Source organism: Brassica napus, chromosome A3 (assembly GCF_020379485.1).
Source record: "Brassica napus cultivar Da-Ae chromosome A3, Da-Ae, whole genome shotgun sequence".
Taxonomy (NCBI): Eukaryota; Viridiplantae; Streptophyta; class Magnoliopsida; order Brassicales; family Brassicaceae; genus Brassica; species Brassica napus.
The window spans coordinates 36689295-36706336 of record NC_063436.1 but is presented as its reverse complement, the minus strand read 5'-3'; the positions used below and the strand labels follow the sequence as shown (position 1 = coordinate 36706336).

At 33.3% G+C, this 17042-nt stretch overlaps 3 protein-coding genes across 5 annotated transcripts; all 3 read right to left on the bottom strand.

The window, feature by feature from the left end:
• Positions 1-4732: 4732 nt before the first annotated feature.
• On the bottom strand, positions 4733-6883 carry LOC106350742. Of its 2 annotated transcripts, none has more exons than XM_048777250.1 (2): positions 6297-6883; positions 4733-6193 (listed from the first exon to the last, which is right to left on the bottom strand). In XM_048777250.1, exon 2 carries the CDS (start codon positions 6187-6189, stop codon positions 5284-5286), a length of 906 nt encoding a protein of 301 aa, XP_048633207.1. In that variant the 5' UTR covers positions 6190-6193; positions 6297-6883; the 3' UTR covers positions 4733-5283. The 2 variants fall into 2 exon arrangements, with proteins under 2 accessions (XP_048633207.1, XP_013646048.2); XM_013790594.2 differs by having other exon boundaries at positions 4748-6243; positions 6528-6878.
• A 1217-nt stretch (positions 6884-8100) lies between these two features.
• On the bottom strand, positions 8101-13352 carry LOC106350741. Its single transcript, XM_048777232.1, has one exon. The coding sequence runs from the start codon at positions 11061-11063 to the stop codon at positions 9777-9779; it is 1287 nt and encodes a 428-aa protein (XP_048633189.1). The 5' UTR covers positions 11064-13352; the 3' UTR covers positions 8101-9776.
• Positions 13353-15370: 2018 nt separating this feature from the next.
• On the bottom strand, positions 15371-16828 carry LOC106352234 (NDR1/HIN1-like protein 26). 2 transcript variants are annotated; one of them, XM_013791900.3, is made up of 2 exons: positions 15859-16828; positions 15371-15768 (listed from the first exon to the last, which is right to left on the bottom strand). In XM_013791900.3, exons 1-2 carry the CDS (start codon positions 16171-16173, stop codon positions 15502-15504), a joined length of 582 nt encoding a protein of 193 aa, XP_013647354.1. In that variant the 5' UTR covers positions 16174-16828; the 3' UTR covers positions 15371-15501. The 2 variants fall into 2 exon arrangements, with proteins under 2 accessions (XP_013647354.1, XP_013647353.1); XM_013791899.3 differs by having other exon boundaries at positions 15371-16773.
• Positions 16829-17042: the final 214 nt, after the last annotated feature.

Sequence of the window (17042 nt, the reverse complement as noted above, 5' to 3'; positions counted from 1 at the left end):
GACGTTTTGTATCGTCAGTTAAGGGTCGGTCGCTGGTGCTTTATAGATGGTTTCTGGAAAGATGAAGAGCCTTATTCAGGTAAAAGGTATGTCTCTCACCTCTCTATGCGGAGATGGAAGCGTTGATATGGGCAATGGAATGTATGAGGAATTTACATCAGTTTCAGGTTACTTTTGCTACGGATTGTTCTCAATTGGTGAAGATGGTTTCAGAACCAGAGGAATGGCCGGCGTTTGAGAGTTATATGCAAGACATAAAGATATTGAAGACATGTTTTCTTAGCTCAGAGATCATTCATGTACCCCGGACGGATAATCAAAAGGTGGATAGTCTAGCACGATGTGCCAGAAAACAATAGTCTTTCGTCGTTCAAATGGATGCGGAGCTACCAGATTGGTTCACATAGTCTATATGAGTCTGTTTGTTGATGACAAAAAAAAACATATGTTAAGAAATTTTAGTTTTTTTTGTGTAAAAACATTACATAGTTTACGAATTTTAATCCTTTTAAATGATAGAATGATTTTTTTTTTTACAGCAAGACATTCACAGACTCATATTGACTCTATAAACCAAATCGACAACTCTGCATCCATATGAACGACGAAAGACGGTTGTTTCCTAGCACTACGTGCCAATCTATCCGCCCTTAGGTTCTCCGTTCGGGGTACATGGACGACGTCTGAGTTGATGATGCTTCCTCGTAAAAGCTTGATATCTTCCAGGTAGCTTTCAAATGCTGGCCATTCTTCTGGTTCCGAAACCATCTTCACCAATTGAGAACAATCTGTTGCAAACGTAACCTTAAACTGTCGTAAGTTCTTCATACATTCCACTGCCCAAATCAATGCCTTCACCTCCGAGTGAAGAGGTGATAGACACGCCCTTACATTCCTTGCTCCTAATAAACCATCAAAACCAAGGTACTATACCATCCTTGTCCCGAAAATAGTTCCTTCTCTTTCCACGAACCATCTATAAAACACCATCGTCCTGTAGTTTCTAATGTAAGTCTGGTCTGCACTTGCCTCTCCGTTCTTTGATCAGTGATTACCTGTGCTTCAGCCCAAAGTGCTGATTCCAGTTATGCTAATCTAAGTGTTTCCCTTGGATCAATATCCAAATTACTAAACACTTTATTGTTCCGACCTTTCGATATATACCATAATATCCATGTGAATTGGTGGTCATCCATCTTTGGAGTAACTCTCCAAAAGAGATGATCCATGTTACCATAAAACTAACAAGTAGGAAAAGAATTTGGATTCGATGGTATTTTAGATAATGCCCACACTTGACGTGCTGGAGGGCATTCAAAAAACACATGATTTATTGATTCCTCTGGGTCTCCGCATCTAGAACAACAAATATCCCCTTGTATTCCGCTCCCCCGAAGATTCTTCATTACCGCTATACAACCTGAAAGGAGTTGCCATGAAAAATGCTTTAACTTCGGCGGGCACCGTACTTCCCAACAGAAAGCTTTTAACGTATCCACTGTGGGTCCATAAAATTCTGGTGGTTTTTCCTTGTCAGGATAGACCTGTTCCACTTGATACCCTGATTTTACCGAATATTTTCCATTATTAGTGAAATGCCATCCATTCCTATCTTCCATCTGATGTCTACTTAATGGAATACTTTCAATAATTTGTGCATCATGAGGATCCACCAAAGCCCTAATTGCCTCAAGATTCCAAGTTCGGGATTCTAAATTAATAAGGGAATCCACTATGAGATCCGGGTAACTGTTGTGAAGATTTTTGTTTGTTGGTCTCGGGCGAGTGGCTGGGATCCAAGGATCATTCCATACCGAAATAGATGAACCTGTTCCGACCCTTTTAATTAGTCCTTTACAAACCAAAGATCTAGCATAGATCATACTTCTCCAACCATATGACGGGGAGTCTGATCGGATCGGTTCAAGGGGTGAAGCATTCCTATAGTACCGTCCTTTAAAGACTCTAGAGAAAAGAGTGTTTGGCTTCTCAATCAGCCTCCACAATTGCTTTCCAAGCATCGCCATGTTAAAATCCATAAGATCCTTAAAACCTAAACCACCACTGTCTTTAGGGAGACATAACTTATCCCATGATTTCTAATGCATGCCTTTTGTGCTCCCTCCTGGACTCCACCAAAATTGAGCTACTGCACTCGTTAATTTTTTAACTGTACCTTTTGGTAATCGATAAACAGACATGACATGATTTGGCAGAGCCGTAACCAGCGACTTAATGATCACCTCCTTTCCACCTTTAGTAAAATATCTAAAAGTCCATCCATTTACCCTATTATTCAAGCGTTCTTGAACAAACCCAAACACTTGGACCATAGATTCCCCAAGGTGTTCGGGTAACCCTAGATAAGATCCCATTCCTCTTAAATTCTGAATACCCAGAATATCTCTCAACTCTTGCCGACTGGACTCTTCAATCTTGTGTCCAAATTGAATTGAGGATTTCTAAAAATTAATTTGTTGCCCTGAAACAGCCTCGTACTCTTTTAAAATCCTGAGAATAGTTTGACATTCTTCTCTATTTGCCTTACAAAAGAAAAGGCTATCGTCGGCAAATAACAAATGAGAGATTGCCAGACAAGCTCTCGCTACCTTCATACCGGTTAATTGTTTCACCCTCTCCGCTTCTTGATATTCACAATTAAAGCCTCAGTACACAAAATAAATAAATAAGGAGACAATGTATCCCCTTGACGTAGACCTCGCTGGGGAATTATAAGGCCTCGCGGCTGGCCATTGAGGAGGACCCTATATTGAACCGAAGAAATACATTCCACCATTAGAGTGATCCAGCGAGGATCAAACCCCATTTTGTTAAGAAGGGCCTCAATAAAACTCCACTCTATTCTATCATATGCCTTGCTCATATCCGTTTTAATGGCCATAAACTTGTTTTGACATAACTTATTTGTTCTCAGACCAAGAAACATTTCCTGCACTATAAGAATATTATCCGAGATTAACCTTCCTGCCACAAAAGCCGATTGTGTCTCCGAAATTAATCGGGAGAGGCATATTTTCAGTCGTTGACACAGAACTTTTGATATAATCTCGTAACCCACATTGCATAGACTTATCGGCCGTAGTTTCATCATCCTTGTAGGCCCCTATACTTTTGGAATCATGCAAATATTAGTAATATTTAACCGTGGATCTAAGTTGCCTGTAACCAAGAAATTATTCACCATCTCGACCACGTCCTTCTTAATAATATGCCAGGAATGCTGGAAAAACAGGACTGTCATTCCATCCGGGCCTGGCGCTTTCTCTGGGTGTATCATGAATAGAGCCTGGCGAACCTCTTCCTCTGTTGCTGTTCTCAACAGTATCTGATTCATTTGCGGAGAAATAGACGGTACTATCTCATCCAGAAAATTATCAAAGTCCGTTGGGTTTGTAGTACTGAAAAGACCATCAAAATAATCCACCGCCACCTTCTCAATCCCATTTTCCTCCGTAATCCAATTACCTAGGTCATCATGGAGACCAACTATTTTACTACGGACCCTACGCTGCTTTGTTAGAGCATGGTAAAATTTGGTATTGAGATCTCCAGAGGAATGCCACATATTCCGGCTTTTCTGATGCCAATATTCCTCTTCATCCTTGTAACTTTCTGGACACCTCAAAGATGTCCTCTTTTGATCTACTATTATCTGACTGGACCTCCTCAAGTGCATGTTGAAGATCTTTAATTTTGTCCTTCCCGTATGGTTGATTATCCTTTCGCCATGATGAAATTTCATGACGAAAATTATTTATTTTTGTAACAAAATCCTCCAGTTGTCCTTCCTGATTTCCTGTCCATCCTGCCGCAATTGATTCCATAAGCCCCTCCTGTCCGATCCATCTCTTATCAAACCTGAACTGTCCCCTTTTTTTTCTTAACACCTTATCCTCCAAAAAAGCTATCACAGGGCGATGATCAGAGCCCACCATCCTCAAATATTCTGTGTAAGAACATGGTTAAAGTGTATGCCACTCCTCATTAGCCAAAGCCTGGTCCAATCGACATCTGATCGTCATTGCTCCTTTTCCTTTACATCTCTTTGCTTGCCATTACCATTTATTACCGCCTACGTTGGACGGAAGCTTCATCGGACGTCTGCTTCCCGCTTCGGAACCGGAATCGGAATCGGAACCTTGTGGAAGCTTGCGGAATCTCGCTTCCAAAACGTTTCTAAAATATTCTCTTTAAAAATTTGTTGGAAGCTTACGATTCCGTTTTGGAATCACGCTTCCGTTTTAAAAAAAATGCAATGTATATCAATAAAATATAAAACCATAGTTTTAATCTATATAAAATAAAAAATGAATATTGAGTTATAAAAATACAAATATTAAAAATAATACTATAAATTATGTTTATGCATTGAGATTTTTTATTAAAGATATAGCACAAGTTGAAATATATTGTGTCAATTATTTATGAAGTATTAAAAATAATTAATATAATATTTTTTGTAAACTTCATTTATGTGTATTTTTACAGTTTTAATATAAAATAATTTCAAAATTATTATAAATGAATAAATGCCTTATTTCAAATTTAAATCATATAATTTTTAGTCCTAATTTTTTTAAATTAATATATATATATATATATATATATATATATCTATATTTATATATGGATATACGCTTCCAATACGTACCCGCTTCCTAATAGTGGTCTACTAGAATGGCAAGCAAAGAGAGGTAAAGGAAAAGGAGCAATGACGATCAGATGTCATTCTAGTAGACCACTATTCCTTATCATATTGTTAAAGGGTATGAAGGAAGTGGCACTTCTTAGGGATCCCCCATCCTTTTCAGGATTTTTAGTAATCTCGTTTAGATCTCCAATAATAAACCATGGTTCAGATCGTGTTAATCCATACCGAGTTAGTCTCTCCCAGACATGTTCTCTTAACTTTTGTACCGGGTCCCCATAAACAAAAGTAAGAAAAACTTGTTTTCTTTTGACCACCGCCTCGATATCTATCATTGTGTTGCTAGAATATAAGATTTGAACTTGATAATCCTTATTGTAATAAAGAGCTAAACCACCACTTCTCCCGTTTGGATCTACAGTAACTAAACTATCATATCCAAAATGAGATTGGAATCTTTGTACAAACTCAAAATCCTGTTTCGTTTCAGATAAAAATAGGAAATCTGGTTTATGTTGATGTCATATCTCCCGAAGATAACTTATAGTCCAATGACTCCATAGTCCCCTACAATTCCAACTTAAAATATTCATATATAAAAAAAATCATTCCGATCATGTTCCGATCATGTTCCATCTCGTAATGTAGGCCAATCTTCCCAATTTCTTGTGGTCTGATGAAACCATAGTTGAGACTTGTTCCTCTATATTTCCAAAAGGCTTTACACTCCCATTAAACGTATCTCCTGTCTGTTCCTTCTCAAAAATAATGAAACCCCCATACCAGAAGCCATGTAAACCAATATTGTTCCAAAAGATAATCATAAAGATTAATAATGACTCATACAACTGAAGAGCCAAGCTTGAACACCAGATATAGAAAAGAACATTGAACCACCCATACCACAAGCCTAGGAAACCAAATTTATTCCACAAAATAATCATAAAGAGGAACTTTGACTCATGCAATAGAGGAGCCAAGCTAGAACACCAGGTAAAGAATAAAACATTGAACCATAAACTGCTCACAGAGCTTATTAAAATGCCTGGAAATGAAAAACCATAAACTAAAAGAAAGGCTGCTTTCTGTTTATAGAAAAACCAATACATTGCGAATATGCACCATTTTTTAAAAAAGCCCCACCAGGAACACCGTACATCCTTATTGAAGAAGCCTTCATCCAATGCCACCAAATAAATGTTCCCATGATTCCTCGTTTTCACAACTCTATTACCATCCCCGAGTGCTCCATAATATTCTCGTCGCTGCTGTAAGAGAAACCTCACTACGAGAAATTTGAATGTGTTTAAAGAGACCTCATTCAAGCTTCTTCCTTCCCTAGGATGCACTCCTTGCAGGTCAACTACAGTTAGGATGAACCATGTTTCCATAGCGATCAGACAAGCACCAAAAAAGCTTGATCGTATCCTCTGCATTTGTCTAGTCCCATGGCATGACCGCTTGTACCAATAAGTTAATACCTCATTGCTCCGATAGCACTGAACGCATCTGGTACGCATTTGTCTGTTCCCACCAGACACACTTAACTTAATGAGATCGAGGTCACAATCCAACTGCAAAATACCAAAGAGCAGGTTTACACTTCTCTTAAAAGAAATTAAACCACCTAATTCTCCAGCAAGAAGATCCTTATAAAGCTCAAAGAGTATAAAAGTCCTTCCATGAAACCACTCCATCCCTTTACCAGGAAGCCTACAAACCTTAGAATCATCGATCACTATTAAATATGAACAGCCATGTGCTTGTTCTGGACAGATTCTAACCAATATCCACGAAATCCTAACCAAATCCCACCAGGTTAAAACTCTTACCGCCACTCCCTCTTTCCTTAACATACCTGTGTACGAGAATGCCGCCCTCCTTGTATAGTCATGTGTTGTATATTGTGGCAAGTTGACTCTGATTGAGCCCCACATGTTCTTCCCATCTTCTGATCTGATCTGAGAACCAAAGAATCCCAAGGAAATCCATCGAAACCAATCATTAATCCCCTCGAAATTGATTCGTTTGTTACCGCACAACCGGATCTCGTATCCTCGAATTTCCATTAGAAAACCAAAACCATATTCCTTCCGATTCTTCCCATGGCTTGCCTTGATCTGTAGAAATCCTTTAGTTTCTCCTTGTGTGAACCCAATAACATCCAATCTTCGTGAATCGACTCTCAAATGATAGAATGATATTTTAATCCTTTTAAACTGTAAATGATACTTTATTTATTAATTAAACTTTAAAATGTATTAGTTTACCCATTTAATATAAATTTCATATTTAATTCATTTATTACTTCTATTTATATATAATATATAATATACTTTTAAAATTTAAAAAAAGCTTAGAATATTATTTTATCTTTTTATAATAAAATTTTAATTAAACTTAATTTATAATAATATTATACTACCAATTTTTTTTTTTGAAAAAGAAGATTATACTACCAATTTAGAAATTAATCTATGCATTAATTAAAAAAATATTTAAATTTTTTATAAGATTTTGTTAAATTTTTCTCAACAGATTTGTTATTACTAAATTTAAATTTACAGCCAAAACTGATTTATTATTGATATCTTTATAATTACTTAGATTTTGTAGAAATGTGATATATATAATAAAATAATGTAAATATTCAAATAAATGTAATTGAATAAATGGTCCTATATGACTTCTAAATAGTAGATAAAATGACACTTCTCTTTTAATAGAGCAGACTAGATCTCGATCCACGCAACCGCACGAATTTTTGTTTTCATTTATTTTTATATAAATATATTGTGTTAAATTCTAAATTTTTTATATTATAATATATATGTGTCTATCAATTTTTTAAACATAATAAGTTTACGGTATATTTTTTTAATTGAATAGATTATTTCAAACATTCATATATATTTGTATCTTCTTTTATATATATATTTTCGGATTATTATTTCATTGTTAAAATCGTAAATATATATATAAAGATTAGTAAAATATTGTTGTTTTGTCATATTCAAAGATATTTTAACATTTTACAAATTTAGAAAGTTTTTTAAAAATTAAACTTTTCGCTTCATAGATTTATATTATCGAGTAAATAATTAAACATTTAGTTTTTGTTTAATTTTTAAAATAAACTATATAGTTTAAAATTTGTTTTCATTGGTTAAAGGTAGTAAAGATTAATAATTTTTAGATAAGGTAGTAAAGCATAATCATTGTTAGATAATATAATTTTTGTTATTTAAAAAAAATTCTTTATTATTTTAAAAGTATTACAACATTAAATTATATCTATTTAATTTATACTATCTATAAATCTAATGGATCATTTATTGTTTAAATCCAGTTATTGATAGCCTAATAAAAAAATTTGGTAGGCTCAAAATTTAAATGATAAAATTAGATATTAAATGCAACATGATTTTCTAATAATATGTCCTTTAGGTCCATTTTTAAAAAAATCACACATGAATCAAGGTTGTGACTTCTGTTTTAATATATAAGATATCACAAGTTTTTTTACAACATTTCGCTAATTATTATAACTTTTTGAATAATAACCGTCAAAACAGTATAATTACTCTTTGAATAAGGTATAATAAAGATAATTTGTTTTTTGCTTTTTCGATTTAATTAAATGGATAGGATAACAAATGAAAAATTATATTTAAAATTTTGCTTTCAACACAATTCACTTTTTTATTGGATTTTAAGAAAAATTTACATCATAAAAAACCTTTAAAACAACTTATATAAGAAACAAAGAGTATGAGTCCGATTGTTAATGGCTGTAGTTTTAAAAAATTTGCTATAAAAAAAAAATCAGTAAATCTTTTCTTTTGGCTTTAGATTTTATTACTGTATAATTTTATGGAAAGTCCTAAAAAAAATTGTTGTGGATATTTAGCTCTACAGAGCACTTATACACATGTATGTTATTTCAAAAGTTGTGATTTTAAATTTTTTATTAAAATTTGATTTTTGTAAATTTAGTAATGAAGTTATGGACATCACCCACAACCACTACCAATCACATCCTATATATTTTAACCACTACAGTAAAAATGATCAATCCAACTTTACATTTGTTGCATGCTTAATCACACGTAAATTAGTCTTGATATACATATATAATATATATATTGAAAATAGCTCCATACTTTTTTTTTACAGAAGTTCAAATTAGAGGTATTTTGTCATATTTTCTAGACAAAAATTCGAATGATACAAATAATGCTTAGTATATCTTATGTTCAAATATAGATTTGGTTTTCAAGTATGTGGCCAAATTTTTTTTTACTTTAAATTAACAAATATTAAACTTATAAATTTATTTTCTATACATTAAAAGTATGATGAAAATAAGCTATGTATAAGTTATTCAAAATTTAAAGGATCATGGATTTGTTCATTGTTGGTAAAAAAAAAAAAATATATCTTAAAAGTTTAGTATATATGGAAAGCTGAAGAAATTAAATATAGGTCTATTTCCTATCACAAAGTCAATATAAACTTATATATTCTTTCATATTACTTATTTCAAGTTAGTCATTATCAGTTGAATAATTCAAACTTGTAAAAAAAATGAAAGTTTCAATCTTGTAAAACACACTAATTAATTATCCTTAATTTGTTTTTGACAACAATGATCCCTTTCTTATTATTTGGGAAGCACTATTAACAATACACCTTTGTTCCATGTGTGATTAACAAAATTGTCATTGCTTAGGGTCCAACTGGTGACCACTTTAAAAATGAAAGGAATCATAGGGAAAAGAATCTAAAGGAATGATATGGAATTAATTAGAAGGAAAAATTGTAGAGAAGGAATGTAACAAATTGTCAGTGAATGGTAACCAAAACAAGGAACAAAATTTCAAACAATAAATAATCAGATAATTAACTCTAAAAATAATAAATAATGTAAGCAAGATTTTTGGTCTACGCTTCATGTTGCCACGTCCAGTTCAATTGCCACAATGCATGTAGCTCATAACTACAAAACAAAAACTTGTGTTACTGAAAGTATATATTGTGCTTTTTAAGAGATATAGATATATCCAAGAATTTGTATATAATAATAAAGAGAAAAACACATACTGACCTATACTCGACGGGAGCCAAGTCTTTTATCTGACCACAGTTGTGTAGCAATCTGATCTCGAACAATCTTCATATAAACTGTCGTTGATGTTTCTTCATTTCCTCGTACATCATTTTCATCATCTGAATCATTCTCACTTTGATGCATATGCACACCACTGTTCTCCATAGTCGCTTCCTCAAAATCAACATCTTTAATTTTGTTCCACCTAATAAAATTGTGAAGCCCCATTGTTGCAAATATAATGTTCCTCTGTGTGGAGATGTCGTACCTTGGGAATTCATTTAAAACCCTCCACTTTTTCTTCCATACACCAAACGTACGTTCAATAACTGAACGTAATGATGCATGCCATCTATTGAACATTTCCTTACTATTTCTTGGAGGCTCGCAATTTATAAAGTCTTGAAGATGATATCGAGTACCTTCTTTTCTTTCTTTTCGGTATGGAGCTAAATAACCACGTCTATTTGCATAACCAGAATCTACGAGATAATATTTTTCTCCAGGAGGTTTAGGAAACAACGGATCATCGCGCATAGCGGTATCTAGCACTCTAGAGTCATGTGTTGATCCTGCCATTCCAACGAAACAATATGTAAAAAGCATATCGTGATCACATACTCCTAGAACATTTAGACTTGCCGTTCCTTTCCGGTTAACAAATCGTAATGCATCACGACCTGGAGTCACCATTACGGGTACATGTGTTCCATCAAGAGCCCCGATAGATCCATTAAAATATGGCCAATATCGTTTATCTCCTTGTAAACTATTAGATATTGCTTCAAACTCAGAAGCAGTTCTTGGCCGTAAGTAGTCAACTGCCAATTTTACCATTGCCCCCAGAACATGATGAAACTTTCTACCTATAGTCTCCTGGGCATGACCGAATCTTAAACCGATGTCATGTTGAGTGTCATTTTGACCACAGAGAACAAGAAAAATTGCAACACTCTCATCGACTTTAATATTAAGCGACTCTTGTAACCCATACTTTTTCTCAAGGACTTCACATAAACGGATAAACGCTTCTGAGCTCATACGAATAAGAGTACGGCACGAGATTTCATTGCTGTAGATTTGTTCCCGTATTATTTTCCAACCATTTCCCCACACGTTGTTCATTGGATTCTTGCAAAAGTTGTTTTTGTAATACTCTAATATAGGATGCATGTACCTTTGCATAAATTCTTCTTCTTCCAATAACATAAGCTCCACTAACTCATCTTCTTCTAGATTTTCAGTTCCACGAGAAAGTAAATATATAATACGAAGATCCTGCATATATATTTATAAAACTTATTATTGATATAATCCTTAGAAAAACTTCATGCTTTTATAAATAAAAATAAATAAAATCCATATAAATATCAAACACCAAAATATAAATCTCAGAAAACTTAAACAAGCTTTTCAGCATCACTTCCATCATCATGTATATGGACTACACGTGCTGCATTTTTTGTTGATTCTTCTAACTCAGAAGAGTGCATCCCAAGTAAGCCCATGAAATCAGTTCTAACAGTTTCAGTTCCCATTGAACTAGTTCCAGTCATTCCAACATTCTGAAAGAGGTTCTGACTTGTCATTAGCAGATCAACATGAGTGCATGGATTGCCGTATCTATCTATGCCAACTAAACTCTCCAAATATCTGATCTTAATATCTTGACTCTCCATTTTTATAAATGCTTCACGGACATCTACTTCATTCTTCAACAGCTTATTTGCTGCCCACCAAAACACTCCAAGTTGTTCAATTGGTAGTTTTTCTAGAACAGCCGTCGCATCACCATATGATAGCTTTTGAACTTTTCGTGACCGTAATTCTTCCAAAATATCTTGCCGAGTATCTATTACACGTTGAAATCCACTCTCAACCTGTGTTTCAAAACTACTTCTTCTTCTTGGAGGGCGACGGGCTGATGTTCTTCGAGTTGGCGGTTGGGATCCTTGATCGTTAGTCGCATCTGCAATTTGTTCAACACTTTGATCTTCTTGCATTTGGTCAAATACCGTGTCATCATTGCTAGGCAAAGAAGGCTGAATCTGCTGGATATGTTGGCCAAGCATATGCGGAGAATAACGTTCATCTTGCTCAACATCATGTTCACCAAAAATTTGGTCTAGCAAATCTTTGAACGGCAACGGTTTTTTTTGCAACACGCTAACAAATTTTCCTTTATTTCCATATTCCTACAGAGATAACCATAAAAATGTAGGTTACTAGATTTTTAATAAGAACATAGTTAATTGTATATGCATAAAGACTTACTGCAATCCGATCAGCCCACCAAGTTTGCATCATATCTATCTGTCCAGTAGATTGATCAACTGCAACTCCAGTGCGTTTCATCAGTTGACCATTGATACTCCATAGTTTACGCAGGTAACCAATTTTGTTAGTTATTTCTGGATCCCAACAAATCTTTTCTCCCACCAACTCAAAGTATTTGTTCTCAATTCTTTTCTTAGCAGCAGCATCGGGCATTCTACTACGGTAGTCTCCTGCTCTTAACTCCGCAATGACAAGTTCAAGCATAACTTGACAATTTTTGTCTTTCCACAGATACTAAAGTACATATTTCTAGTTGTTAACTTAAAATATCTCATTTATACAGCTCATTACTGCAGAAAAAATTATATAACATAATTACCTGGCCTTCACGAGTGGTTTCACCATCGATTGTGGTTCTTGCCTCATTGTTTGACTTACGTCCACGACGTGCTCCGTTTTGATTTCTTGGAGTTGACATGATAGCTATAATATAAAACATGAAACAAGTTTTATTATTAACCAACACTGATCAGTGCGTGTGTTTTTTCTTATACACAAAATAAATAATCTTAAAAGTATAGTTTACCTGCTTCTCTTGTTTCTAGATGTATTAGGGTTATATGAAGAAAAAGCTTGATGAACTAGTGTTATATAGAAGAAGACAAACCTACGTACATTGAGAAGTTGGTTTAAAATGTCAGTTTTCTATAAATTTATTTGGTACATTAACATATTAATATATATTTTTTACCATTTTTATAGTTTTCCTTTTGATTCCTTATCTAATTTGACATGGAATATATTTACACTATATTCCTCATAAGAAAAGGAACGTGGGGGAATTTCTAATTCCTACAAGTAATAAAATTTCCCTTTAACTGGTAACAAAAGACGGGAACTGAGAGGAACATAGTATTCCCTGCAATTTTTTTCCTCAATTGGTGTCACCAGTTGGACCCTTAGTGTCATCATAAGAATCTCTCTCACATCCAATAATTAATAGCCCTTCTTTACCTAGATTAATTACATGTAATGCCACTACTTATTAAAACTACTAAGTTAGTATACTATATGTTTCGTGCGGTAATAAATTCAACTTACGCTAAAGGAAATTAATTCTACCCGCAATAACCATTTTGTTTGTCTTTACCAAACATTAAACCATTTTGTTATACCTTAGTACAATATAAAAATATTCAATTATCTATTATATCATGTGAACATTTTATTATTGCGGTGCTTGACACAAAAATGAATTTCACTTATGCTAACGGTTATGGACTATTTACTAAAACCAAGATCGGTTCAAAAAAAACATAATAAAATATTTATTATCAGATAGTATATATTATAGTATGTCAACATTGTCACATATCTTATTTTCTCAAAGGTATGAAAAGTGTCACAAATCTATTATACTATGTGAACATTGTCTTATTTGATCCTTGAAACAAAACATTTTCAGTGGTTTTGTTATATAGTAAATCAATGATTCGTAAATTTTGGTTAATAGAAACATAAACAAGTTTATAAATTGTTTCATATAGTTTGTTTCTTTGGTACAATGATAATTGGATAAATTATTTAATCTAAAGGTAAGATGGATTTCTTACTTTGCAAAGTTATATGATATTAACTATAAGGGAAAACCATAATATATTCCTTCATTTGTTTATATATGTATTATATATGGTTAACAGCATGCTTAATCTTATACATACTGGGTTGTCAAATATAAAAATGGATTTTTGAGAGAATATATATTAATTTCGTCCATACATTTCTCTATTAATGTGATTGAAGGTTTGTGAAGGAGTCAAACCTATTATTGTATGGAAATTAGAAAAAATGTATGTATTAACATGATCACAATCTTTTATTGTATAAATAGTTTACTAATAAAACTTGCCATTAATTGTACACTAAACATATATGTGGCATTAATTCTAAGACAAGAATAGACTAAATTATGTGATCACATGAATATTTTAGGCAAGTCAGAACCAATTCTACATTTGTTTAAAAATAGAATAAATGTGTGATTCTAAAGCTTTTCCTTAAATGTAGTTAAATACATTTCCTATATAATCTTGGGCAATGTAGGATCGATAAAACATCAGTACTTCTTTATAAACATCAATCTTTAGTCTCACTCTTTCCATTCCAAGCATAAACTGATGTTATAACAACTTCTTGAGACAATTTCGAACTGTTTAAACTTGATGGTCTCAATTTAGTTTTTCATATATATATATATTAACATTTATATGACGGATTGTATTCAAAAGGATATACATATTAAATTATATGCAATCCCTTAACTTAAGAACTAAAAATTTTAATTTCAAAATTAACATTAATGGTGGCAGACATTTATTCTAATTTTTATATAAAAATCGAATCCGGTTAAGTTATATAATCAAATATAATTTACTTTATTATTTCCTATATTTTGTTTCCTTCCAATTATTACTTTCCAAAATTTTCACTTGGAATCAAATAATAAGGAATTTCTCGGAGTGATTCTCGGATTGAATTGAGGCGGTCTAAACCCTAACAATTGTGACTATATATATATCACACTAAACTTCTAGCTACAGTATCAGATTGCATTTATCTCTTCTAATTTCAAACATCTAAATCCTAACAATTGTCAACCCTAACAATTTTGACAATATATATATCAAGGACAATATTTTGTATAAAACGAAACATTTCAAGTAGTCCATCTGAAATAATAGCCCATATTGATCTACCCACTTAATTTGGCAACTATTATTTTTAGCAGATTACATTTATCCTTCTACTATTTTTAGATATTACATTTATCCATCTACTATTTTTAGGGATTCGGCGAAACAATATGAAATTGTGAAAAACTATAACATATGAGTCTACTAAGAATCTTAATACTCTTAATTATTATTTTTTCGTTTAATCTTGATAACACAATAAATCGGAAAGTCCAAACTGTTTGTTTTCATTGATATGTATATAAAAAGTTACAGCATTGTGTCATATAACATGAATTATTTGTTACTATTATTTTTTTATCTTTTTAAGACATTAATCAAAATTTTATTTTCTTTTAGTTCGTTCACTCCGCGCAAGGCGCGGGTCATCACCTAGTCCTTATAATATTAATTATAAATCAAACAACATGACTCACATAAACATAAGCGCGTAAATGGTGCAAATCATTAGGCACAAATATATAAACATTGACGTTGAATTATAGGATGGCTATAAGAATTTGTACAGGTCATCATGCCAATCAAAATGTGACACCTAAACTAAATACACATGAACCATCATTTTAGGATAATTTTTGGAATCATTTAGAAGAAATGTTTAGAATACAGCCGATATGTTGAACTAATCAAATTGGAATCATATTAATAAAAAAGAAAAAAAAAGGTTCAAATCATTATTGTGTCACATTTGGTTAAGTGAAATAAACCGGACATCTCTTGTCTTTGGTCTGGCTCAGCAACATGCCATCCCAGCCGACCTCAACATAACAGTTTGCGTGCATCCTATGCCTTTTACTGTGCCAAGTGTACACCTTAAACCGTATCACGGACACTACATCCAAACGAAACACCACCTTCCCTTGATTCCTGTCTCGTCCCATCTGCTTCCAACGGTCCTTATTCACCGTCATTGTGGGCCCACGTAAGACTCCTTCGATCAAACTCATGTTCTTCGGGTCCTGGTACAATGGGTGAGTGAGTTTAGTCGACCCGACCCGTTTCTCTTTGTAGTAAACGGATCCTTCCATGGAATCATAGTAAACACTAACTTTTTTGTTTGGGTTATGAGCCGTTATCTTGAAGCTTATATGGGAGGTCTCGAAACCGTCAGTGTTGCCCAAACCGGGGAGAGAGAACTCGCTGATGTGGAAACGGGGTCGATGAGGACGTAGATTGATCCATAAGATGAAAAAAACAATGCTTAAACATAGCAAAACCGTTAAGAAAATAGCGCATATGAATTTGGACACTCTTGTTGTAAGGCTTTCTTTGACCCGATCAATGTAGCTCGTTGAGTTGTGACGGGATATAGGCCGGGCTGATGGATCGGATCTGACCGGTAGAGAGCCAATCTTGTTATGCATTTTTGTGGAATTAATAGGAAATAGTATGAATTGTGTTGTGGGTTGTGAGGCTTATGTAGTAAACTAAAAGTAAAAAAAAACGTATGTGGTATAGCTAATACAAAGCAAAAGATACCTTGGAAAGTGTAATGGGTATTTCAGTCTGGGAAGAAAAGAATTGACAACAAAGTATCGAATTGTGTTTTGCTTTTCTTTATATGCATGTGCAAAGATTTCAAATTTGACCACCAAGTTCGAATTTTTAGATCTCGAGTTACCTGACTTTGGTATGATATGATACAATGTTTTCTGTAGTGTTTGATGTGGTCTTTAATTCGAGTAGACATGGGTAAATACTATTTTATCTACATCGTTTTGATCCTCTCCTCGCTCGTAATTAGTAATGCAGATGGATTTTTTTTTTCTTTTGAGGTAATTTTTAAAATTGGTATAAACTGTAGTTAGGAAGATTCGAAGTTTCGGGGGTGATTGGTTGAGTTGTAACTTTAGAAATTTACTTTAGAATTTTGTCTGTAGGATTTTTTGATTTAGCTTTAAGAGCTGTACCTTTAAAATTTCCTACAGCTAAAAAGATGGAGCTTTAGAAAATAAGACTTTTATAGCTAGTTTTTTTTGTTTTTTGGCTGTAGCTTTAATTTTTTGGTTGTAGCTTTAAAAAGTAATGTAAATCATGATTGGTGATTTTAAAGCTGTAGATAAAAATTAAAGCTAAAGTCACTTGCTAAATCCCAACCAATCACCCCCTTCTTCTTGGAGCCTAGAGGTTTCTTTTTGTTATGTGATAAGAAGAATTGTTAAGTGAAAAAAAAAAGAATTGTTAAGCAAATATAGTTACAAAAAAAGATGCGTGCTGAAAAATAAAATAAAAG

Excerpts from the sequence above, each read along its gene's own strand:
- LOC106350742 (XM_013790594.2), bottom strand. The coding sequence starts at position 6,674 with ATGATTGGTTTCGATGGATTTCCTTGGGATTCTTTGGTTCTCAGATCA. Across the intron at positions 6,244-6,527 it reads GGCGGCATTCTCGTACACAG|TTGGATTGTGACCTCGATCT; the intron begins GTATGTTAAGGA and ends GGTATTTTGCAG.
- LOC106350741 (XM_048777232.1), bottom strand. The coding sequence starts at position 11,063 with ATGCAGGATCTTCGTATTATATATTTACTTTCTCGTGGAACTGAAAAT.
- LOC106352234 (XM_013791899.3), bottom strand. The coding sequence starts at position 16,173 with ATGCATAACAAGATTGGCTCTCTACCGGTCAGATCCGATCCATCAGCC.